Source organism: Sinocyclocheilus rhinocerous, unplaced genomic scaffold (assembly GCF_001515625.1).
Source record: "Sinocyclocheilus rhinocerous isolate Xijiao unplaced genomic scaffold, SAMN03320098_v1.1 scaffold387, whole genome shotgun sequence".
NCBI lineage: Eukaryota > Metazoa > Chordata > Actinopteri > Cypriniformes > Cyprinidae > Sinocyclocheilus > Sinocyclocheilus rhinocerous.
This window is the reverse complement of record NW_015651557.1, coordinates 308,870-319,321: the sequence shown is the minus strand read 5'-3', so window position 1 is coordinate 319,321 and position 10,452 is coordinate 308,870. Positions and strand designations below refer to the sequence as shown.

Here is a 10,452-nt window from a genome sequence, read left to right as displayed (position 1 = left end):
ACTTTTTTTTTTATGGATGGGCGCATTTTAATTAAGTGCTTTTGGACTGATGCATGCAACACCCGCTGACTGCCATGAAACAACTTGAAAGATCAAAGACCATTTTTAATATAACTCCGACTGGATTCGTCTGAAAGAAGAAAGTCATATACACCTAGGATGACTTGAGGGTGAGTAATTTATGGGCTAATTTTCATTTTTGGATGAACTAACCCTTTAAGCAGCAGCCCTGTCTCACTCCACGCTCCTGGGAAAGATACCTTGTACGTTTGGTGTTAATTTTTATGCCACATTTACTTTCAGTGTACATTGATTTGATAAGGTCATATGTTTTACCTTCTATGCCACTTTCAATAAGTTTGTAAAATAGTCCTTGGTGCCAAATTCCTCATATGTGAAAACATACCTGGCAATAAAGCTCATTCTGATTCTGATTCTGAAATTGAGTCAAGAGTTTTTTTTAAAGTCAATAAAGCATGCATATATTTTACCTTTATCTTGGTTAACATGTTTTTCAATTAGAGTATGTAATGTATAGATGTGATCAGATGTACGGTAATTTGGTAAAAATCCAATTTGACTTCTGCTCAGTACATTATGTGTGGTGATGTATGTGGTTGCTGCTCACACAGATGCCTCTGTAGTTGTTAGGATCAAATTGATCTCCATTTTTAAAGATTGGTGTTATCAAGCCTTGATTCCAGATGTCAGGGAAGTAACCTACACTCAGAACCACATTGAATAGTTTTAGAATGGCCAATTGGAATTTACTGCTTGTGTGTTTTATCATTTCGTTTAATATCCCATCAGATCCAGATGCTTTTTTGAGTTGGAGGTTTTTGATTTTTTCTTTAAGTTCTTTATCAGTTATTGGGAAATCTAATGGGTTTTGGTTATCTTTGATTGTTAATTCAAGTTTTTCCAATTGGTTTATTGTTTGATTTTGCTTACAGTTTGTGCCTGTTTGTACTTTATTAAACAATGACTTTCCCATATTTCTCCATTTTGGATTGCCAATTCTTCATGATCAGTTTTTTTTCAGATTGTTCCAATTATCCCAAAATTGGTTTGTGTTCACTGACTTCTCAATTATTGTTCGTTGTTTTTGGGTGTATTGCACTTTTTTGGTTCTTGAGTGTATGTGTGTATTGTTTTAGTGTTTTACTGCAAAGAAGGCGGGTCTCTGCATTATTTGGATCTTTGTGTTTCTGATTTGACAATGTTCTCAGTTTTTTGCGAATAGTGGCAGTCCTGATCAAACCCATTTTTGGGTATTAGATTTTTTCCATTTTTTGTTTTCAATTTGGATTGTTTTGCTGATTTTTCAAATATGTAATTTATATATTTGACAGAAAGATTGACACCTTCATTAGTGTGAGCATAATTGTTATTTAGAAAGTTATCTACCAGTGCTTGTATTGTTTGGCTGCTAAGTGCTTTCTGATATTCTTCAGTGCTGTTTTCAGCCCATCTGTATGGTTTTCTGATGTTGTACAGCTTACTGTTATTTTCTGTCTTTTTGAGATACACAGTGATTTGACTGTGATCAGACAGAGGGGTTAGTTCTCTAACAGTGAATGATCTGAACGATGAAGGATCTATGTCTGTTATCATATAATCAACTGTGCTATTCCCAAGAGGTGAGCAAAATGTGAATCTCCCTAAAGTGTCTCCTCGTAACCTACCGTTGATGATATTCAGACCCAGGCTTCGACAGAGCTCCAGTTCCTTGTGGATTTTAAGCCAGGTGTAGTATTTGCCTTGCTTTACTGTGTTTTTTGTGGTGCTGAGTTTGGTGTGTTATCAGCTGAGGGTGCATGAGCGGGTGGAAGGCTGGTTGCTGCTGCTGGTGATGGGCCCTTCCTAGTGTTGCTCCTCTGCCTGGAGTGATGTTTTTGTGGTCAGGGGTGTCTTGGATGGTGATCTGGTGCAGACTGGGGTTTCTGCTGATGGACTGGTGTAGGTCTGTGGTGGTGTGGCGCTGGTGCATGGGGTGTTCTGATGTGGATTTTAGCATGGTGTGGGGGTCCCCAGTATTGTGCAGCCAGTGGTGGTCGTCTCTCTGTGATGAGACTGTAGGTTTCTGCTGGGTGTCTGGATTTGTGTTCTGTGGGTTGGCAGCTGTGTTGTTTTCAGGGGTGTAAAGGTGGTTTGTCTGCCCCGTGCTGTATCTTTCAATGTTTTTGCAAACACATTGACTTTGTCCTTCTTTATGTGTACATGGTCGTACAGGTCTCTGATTGTGATGGAGGGGTAATGAGCCAGGTGCACATTGGGCAGGCGAGCACATCCTTTGGAGATGTCAGCATTGACTCTCTGGATGGTGTCTGGGTGAATGTCTTTGCGGGGTAGGAGGGTAGATATGGTGATCTTTGTGCTGGGGTAGGTCCCTGTAGCCTTCTCTGCTACTCTGCAGATCAGCTGCCCAACTCTCTCCTGTTCCCTTCTCAGGTCGTTGGTGCCTATGTGTATGATGATATGTGAGGGTGTGCCAAAGCTGGAGTCAGAAAGTATTCTGAGGGCATCACCTGTTTTGGGGCACCAGAGTTTTGATGTTTTACGGCCTGGAAACAGTTTTTCCCCTTGTAGGAACTTCCCATTGGAGTCCATGAGGATGGCAATGTCCGACTCTGTTTTCACTGGCTGTTTCTCAGCTGGGGTTGTAGCTCTAGTGTTTTTCTGAGGTTCAATCTCTGGGTTTCTGGGGGCTGCCGGTGTTTATGCTTACCTTTTGGCTGTATCTGGGCTATGATGGTTTGGTGGATGCCGGAGTTGTGCTGCTGGAGTTTGGCTGTGTAGGTGTGGGGGAGGGTTGGGGGACTTTGGGGGCATTTGCAGGGGTAGGGAGACACCTCGTCTGTGTTGTTAGGGTCTCTATCTGTCTGTCCATTTGTTGTAGCTCAACTTTGAAGCATGTGAGTTCCCTCCCCATGTAGTCTTTCATTTCTGAAAATTCCTTCCCCATGATCTGTTGAAGTTCTTTGAGGTCTTTTTTGAGTGTTTCCCTGTCCTGATACAGAGTGTCAATTTCCCTCTTAAGTTCTTGGATGGACATTTTCAGGTGGTTTCTTATCTGGTCCAGCTGTTCTCTGAGTTGTTCAGTGTCTTTAGTGGTCAGGGCATGGACATGCTCACTCAGTTCCATTATTTCCACTTCTAGCAGTGCTAAGCTGTGCTGTAGCTGAACAACTGTGTTGTGTAGTCCTGTGCTTGGGGGAAGGCTGATGTTATCTGTGGTTTCTGGAGTGGTCCTGTTCTCTGTATTGTTATGGGTTGAGAACTCATTTTGATCAGTGTCTTCTGATGTGTCTGTAGGGTTCTGTTTTTAGGGATTTGCTTCATCTCTTTCCACCATATCTTTTAAGCAGTGGAAGGTCTGCTCAAAGTTTGTGAGGGCAGCATTGTTTCCCTGTACCATTACAGTTCCATTTTGATAGAAGTTTATTGTCAGGTGTTTGTTCTCTGGGTCTTTTTCTGAGTCCTCATAAATGCACAGTTGCCTGCCTTTACAGATTCCATGTTTGGTGTGATACTGGAACAGTGTGCACTGTGCAGGAAGCGGTGTGCCATGCAGCCAGGCGTTCTGTGTAGAAGAGCAGGTTTGTGGTGATGGTTTTGCCCCTACTGTTTGAAGTATCTTTAAACAGTGTCTCTGGGTTTTCCTTCAGTGTTCTGAGCTTGTGTTGTTGTCTGCTCTTCTCAGACTGGATGTCTGGGGGGGTAGGAAAAGGTGTGAGCTCCAGTCCCCATTGCTGGTGTTGCCATGGTGATGCCGTTTACAGGTCTTTGGTATTGATAGTGATGGCTCAGTTAGTCCAATCAGGAGGTGTGAATGAAAATTGCCCTTTTTTGTTTAAAATATACAGTATATATAAAAATGTCACTTTTTAGTAAAATTTCTCTTGACAAATTGCTTATAAAATTTATTTTATTTGAATTAGAGCTCTTGTAGTCTTACCTCCATCAAATGGAAAGTTGAGGGCCTATTGGTTTGGTTTGTCCTTTTGCAATTGTTTGGTCCTTGTTGTTTGTAGATAGAAAGGTTATTTCAGTTCTTTCAGTTAAATCCTTTTTCAGATGGAATTGTTAATTCGGTGAAGTTTGTAAGTGGTTCTTTTCCAGTTGTTTTTTTGTGTTTGTTTCCTTCTGAAGCCTTGTTGTAAGGCCCACTCCAGTGTCCTTTTGTTTAGGTTCCACAAACTTTCCTTGTTTTCAAGAGATTTTCTCCTAATTTCTTCACTATCTTTGACAGCGAGTCATTTTTTGTTAATTTTGTGTTTTTACCTTTGGTTTACCTCATATTAGAAGCAAGAAACTCTAGAAAGTTCAGGAGCTCATTTTGTGCAAGACCTCTCTCGCTCTCTCTCCCTCTCTCTCTGTCTCTCTCTCTCTGTACTTTGTTCTTGTTCAGCAGTTGTAGAGTTGATCACATATTAATTCTCTTCTAAGCATTTTCTCTGTGAACTCCAGGAGCTTATCTTGCCGATACCCAATGCAAATGAGACCTAAGCTAAAAGTAACAGTTGTATCAGTGTGGGTCATGATGGGCTTGTAGTTGGGATCCTTTACTAATGCTGACATAAGCCTAGACTGTGATTTAGAGACTCAGGTGCTGGTGTAGTAGCAGGGATCGATGGTCTGTGATTGGGAAGCAGCATGCAGCAGTCCCTACTGTGAGATCCCTAGCACAGATATTGGCATCAGAAAATAGGGCCAATGGTCTGACATCTCCCAGTGCAGAACTCTGAGTGTTTTTTGTTTGTGTTGGTGTCAGTAGTTCCTTTGCTCTTCTTGTACCACAATGCATCGTAGTTTCTACATTAATTGGTTTGTTTTTCTTTACTGGCTTGTCAATCCTGGTAAAAAACTTGTGACACTACAGTATGTGTAACGAAGGTGAATATTTACGCATTGGGGTGGTCAATATAAGCACATTTAGTAACTAGGGCTGGCAATGGGGGTACACAAGGGGATTGAGTCCAGGGAGTGAATTTCAAAAGGGAGGGGGAGGCATTCAGATTCAAATTGATTCTTTTTGACTAAACAGTGGCTTAGTAAACACCCAGAATACATTAACAACCACTTAAGAAATCTTTAAAAATACCTTCATAACCACATAGCACTGTGACGGTGAGTTTTGTGCTGGTAAGCACCACTTTAATGTAGTTTATTCTTATAACTGTCAAACAAGCAGATTTTGGTAGCCCACTTCATCAAAATCACTCATGTCCTGTAAAGCTGACTCTGCATATTAAATCATAGATGATCACAGAGGATTACACTCCTGTTATCCACTGTACCTTACCAGCTTATTTTCTGAACAGTTGATAAGAGGTCTAACTAAAAGTGAAAATGTTTGCACGTAGTTACTACGTAATGAGTAAGGATTATAGCGTCTGATAGCATGATATCAAATTCTTCTACGTGCAGCAAAATCCTCAGTGTGTAACCTAATGACACATTTACAGATTCTTATTTTCTACTACTTATAAAGGAAGTAAAAATCTTTGAAACCAGCCACGAATCAGCTAATCGTGTGATTCTTATCAAACCACTTTAGACTGAAGTAGTTTACCCAAAAGTTATTTTATGATATTTTTATTTTAAGTGCTTGACCGTTCCAATTATCATTCAACCTTAGTGACTGGGAAAGAGTGATATTCTGCTAAATTTCTCCTTTTGTGTGCCACTGAAGAAAGACAGTCATACAGATTTACAATGACATGAGTGTTAGTTAAAAACATTTTTGTGGGTGAATTATTCCTTTAGAAGAATTTTGAAATACAAAATAACAGCAACATCATATGCAATGTGTATAGAGCTCCGGACGTCACGTGACCCATTCTGTTTACACCACCATGCTGGCAGGCAGGGACAGCCGGGAGCGAATATGAGATGAATGGCGCCAGCATGAGTTTCAAGGCAACAGAGTTCACTGCGTACTTTAATTCAAAAGACATAGACCTGCACATAGCAAAACGTAATAGATTAAGCATAACAGATCCCTATAATGCCCCCGTGGTGCTTTTAACGTGTAGCCTATCAATAAAGGAACGGAAAGATTTCCTGACCTGCAGAATCCTGATATCTACAACTACCTCATCGACTTTCCCTCCTAACATTACTCCGGAGACTCTTTAAAAGCCTACAAAAGCCTGGAGGGGTACAAATGGACGCAATCTAATTTTTTTTATGAATATTCAACCTGCTATGCCGTCACTGGAAGGGTAAGTCAAATGTGTTGTTAGCTAACGTAATCGACCCTAGCTGTCCTTGTAGGTAGCCAGCATAGCTATATCACTGTGAGTACAGTAGACATCATAAATGTCATGAAATCTTACCCGTTTAATCCCAAATTTTGTGTTGGTTAGCATGTTTTATTGTAGTGAACCATTTTAGTCGTCTATCGGGATCCTTGCTATTTTGCAATAAAAGACGGCTTCCCTTATTGATCACGTCTCGGGTAGATTGCATGTTTTCTTGCACGGCGGGATGTTGGACTCATGAAAAATAATCACGTAGTTTGTATTTGCCAAAACTGATTTACCAAAGTCAAAACACGGACGGAATTGGCGTAAGCGCGAGCGCCCGTGAGCGGGAGCGATCAGCCAGCAGAGGATTCTGCAGCCTTCCTCAAACAGTTATGTACAGGATTTTCTGATTTACTTAACGAATACTGTGTGAGGGGGCAAGAAACGGACCAAGGGAGGTCACATACGGGACACATAAATTAAGCCCAATATACGGGACGTCCCGGCTAATACGGGATGGTTGGCAACCCTAGCTTTCCCCTGCCTGTTCTGGCATCCTGGCACACAGCAGCTGTCCACCATGTTGAAATAGTAAGGTTTGTAAGGTCTAAATAGTCTGGTTTTAAATTATTGTTGTACAACTGTCAATACCAATGCTCTAGCGCTCTCCTGATTGCCTGCCAAAATGGTGGAGTTTAGAGTGCGTGACGTCAACCTCTGGAGCTCTATACAGTACATGCATGTAATAAAGCATTGTAGATTATTGTGGTTAGACTACACTAGACAGCTTCTGTGTTTCTTATTGTGTAAGCCTGCTAACAGAGGCTCTGTTTGTTTACTGGCATACAATGTTTCCTGCTGTGCCATTCCTCCTATGATTGTGACTCAAGAATGAAGCCTGGTTAGATATTCCTATAGAGACCTGGAAGCTACAACTAGACCACCTCTGTGTGTGTGTGGTCCAAGCTTAAAAATTTAACAGAATGTTTTTTTGTTTGTTTTTTTGTTTTTTTTTATCTAAAATAGCAGAAAGTTTTGTGTACAGGGTAGGTTTAGGGTAAGGGGATAGAAAATACAGTTTGTACAGCATAAAACCATTATGCCTACGGGAAGTCCACATAAAACATGGAAACTCAACATGCATGCATGCGTGTGTGTGTGTGTGTGTACTTGGTATTCCCTACATTATGCCGTCCAAATTTCCCATAAGCACAAGGATAGTAATATCAGTAAATTTTGCCCTAGTGGGGAAATTTTTCTGGTCCCTTTGAGGAAAACAGCTTTAAAAAAATCAGACAGAACTTTATAACTGTATGCTTCCAGGGCTTATTTTCCTTATTGTCACTGCAACTCCTTCAGCTGTGACTTATTCACAATACAGCCTCGAGTACCTTATTGCTTTTATAAAACGGTTATCACACAATACAAATATTACAACCAAAAATGTATGTATTGGTACTTTTTTAATTGCATTCATTAAATCCTATCATTCTGCTAAAAAAGAGTTCCTGACAGTGACAGTAAATGGCAAGAGAATGTTCCGGTGTAACGTGCCTCATCTTATGTAGCTCAAATAAAAACAGAGAATAGGAGCTATACATCTCATTTATTTTTTAACAGCATATATGATATTTTCTCACATATATCTGCTTATCTCTCAGCATGAGAAAATCTCCCATATAAGAAGACTTTTGTTGACGGGGGATCAGAATAAAGGACTGAAACTGTTTTATAAAGTTATTATATACAGTTCATCAAAACTATACATGGTGCAATGCTACATCAGTGTAGAAAGCACCTGATTAAACTATGGCATGGATGCTTTATGAACACAATGCATAATATCACACACAAAAGATACAACTGTTTAGTGAATTTGCCCTTCACACTACAAAATGTTCTCTATAGCCCGTGGCCACCTTCTGTCACGGTGCAATGTAAACCTTTGACTGTTTTGCATGTAACAAGCCTTTGTGATTGCTTTAAGCAATCTGTTCTAATGTTCTAATTTATGTATTAATATATACCATTGATGCATATTGCTTGAAGCTATTTTCCTTAGTTTTTTACAAAATCCTTGATATTTTGTTACGGGGCTGAGGAAGTCCCTGAGATGTTTCCCACAAGAGCCTTGGACAACTAATCAAAGCACTTGTCAAATGCAAACTGCAAAAGCCTTTTTATCAGCCTTCAGTCATAACAGTACCCAGATATTTGGACGTGTATGGACGAGCACGTTCTAATTTGTGCTGAAATGCACTGAAATTATAATCTGCTGCATCTAACAATTAAATATGGGAAATACAATGTGTTAAATACATTTAGCACAGATTTTGTGGACATGTTTGTACCAGTGCACCTGATTCTATAATTATTTGATTAAAATGAGTGCTAAAACTATGCAAATGGTATTATAAATTATTCTTAGTGCATTCTCTCTTGTGCATGCTATATTATGGCTTAATATAGTAATACTTTTGTTTATACATTATTGCAGCACATCAGCACATTGAATAAGAATTTGGATTTACCTTTAAAATTAGATATGCTGTCATGAATACATAGTTTTTCTTACTGCACTGAATGTATTTCCCACTTCTATAAAGAAACAAAAAATAATACAAGTATATAGCAGGGATTAAAGTTCCGTCGCTACGACGGATTTCCGTCAGTTCATAAAGACAGTCACTTGCTTCATTCCTGAATGATTCAGCCGTTCGAACGAATCAATTGAATGAATGATTCATGATAAAATCAGTGACTTGCCGCCACCTGCTGGGAGATTTAGATTCATTTTTAGCGTATAATTTCAGTTATTTCTGTATTCAAAATTTTATATTTAAAACAATCTCCACATGAATTTATGAATTTAATTGCACTCATGCCACCTCTGAGCCTCATTAAACGTCTGAAAATGTACCTACAAGCCACTTTTGTGTTCTTCTGTGCCACCTCTGTAGTACAAATTAATTTATTAATACTAATTTCATATGATTGGTAGCTTATTTGTCTTTATGAACTGACGGAAATCCGTCGTAGCGACGGAAATTTAATCCCTGATATAAAAAATTGTGCAGTACGGGAAAACAGGGATTTACTAGAGAGTCCATTAGTAAGATGAATGCTTCACTTTTGCTCAAGATAAGGTGTTTTTATTGCTCAATTTTTTTCCTTTTGACTCTTTCACAGAGGCGAGAGTCGGCTTCCTTCTCCAAGAAGACCAACAACACTTTCAACATCGTGGGAACCACCTACAGCATGAGCGTAGCCAAAGATCCCGGACTGACAACCGTCTCCAAGAGTGCCACATCCACGTCCACCCCATCCCAGCCGGTCCGAGAGATCCGGCTGCCCAAAATGGATGGGGAATATGTGCCGGAGGGTGGAAGAAAGTCATACAATCGTGTCAGCAAAGTGGACAAGATCTCTCGTATCATCTTTCCAGTGCTCTTCTTCATCTTCAACCTGGCTTACTGGGCCACTTACGTCAACAGAAAGCCGACCATCAACCGGTCCAGCCCACAGAAATGAACATGGAAACCAGAAACAAATAAATAAACTGCCAGTCCAGTCTTAATCAGTAACATGATGCTACTGCTACTGTGTTCATTTTCATTTTTTAAGCAACCATGTAGATACACAACTCTAGTTAGTAATGTTTTTTTTGTTTTTGTTTTTTTTGTATGTGCCATTTTATGTGTTGCATGAGTAAAGTATGACAGTATTGCTGGTCTTGTACAGATGGCCATTAATTACCCACTAAACCCCTCCCCCACTCCTCACACTGTGTATCATCAGAAGAAAAACATCAGTCACCATTGGTTTTCAGTCGCCATCGGCGAGAACCTGTAGCCTTTCAGCAGCCAGTAGCGATGTCCGTAGGCGCATCATTACTAACTGTCTGTTCTTTGACTCTTTGCAAACCCAGAGTATTATATCAGTAGTGTCATCTAGATATGTGTGTACATCCCCATGGGTCTATCAGTGCATTTTTCGTCCAGTGACTCTTATTGTTTAAACAGCCTGAGCAGGCTCCAAGAGAAAGAAACTGTGTGCCTTTTTAATCACTCGCCGTAGAGATGAATAGTTTGGCACATGCTGACATTGTCTTCAAGCTTACGCCTGCCTAAAGAAAACGTCAGTGTTGATTGAACTCTCACAGGATGGTATTAAACTCAGAGCTGTCCTGCATGTGAGTTGA

At 40.0% G+C, this 10,452-nt stretch overlaps 1 protein-coding gene across 1 annotated transcript in view; it reads left to right on the top strand.

Moving 5' to 3' along the window:
* LOC107713170 (gamma-aminobutyric acid receptor subunit alpha-3-like) overlaps positions 1 to 9,877 on the top strand; it is a 175,334-nt gene extending 165,457 nt beyond the window's left edge. The window contains exon 10 of the mRNA XM_016518602.1: positions 9,441 to 9,877. Within this exon, the coding sequence (XP_016374088.1) occupies positions 9,441 to 9,782 (342 nt within the window). The 3' untranslated portion in view covers positions 9,783 to 9,877. The remainder of the gene's footprint in view (positions 1 to 9,440) is intronic.
* Positions 9,878 to 10,452: the final 575 nt, after the last annotated feature.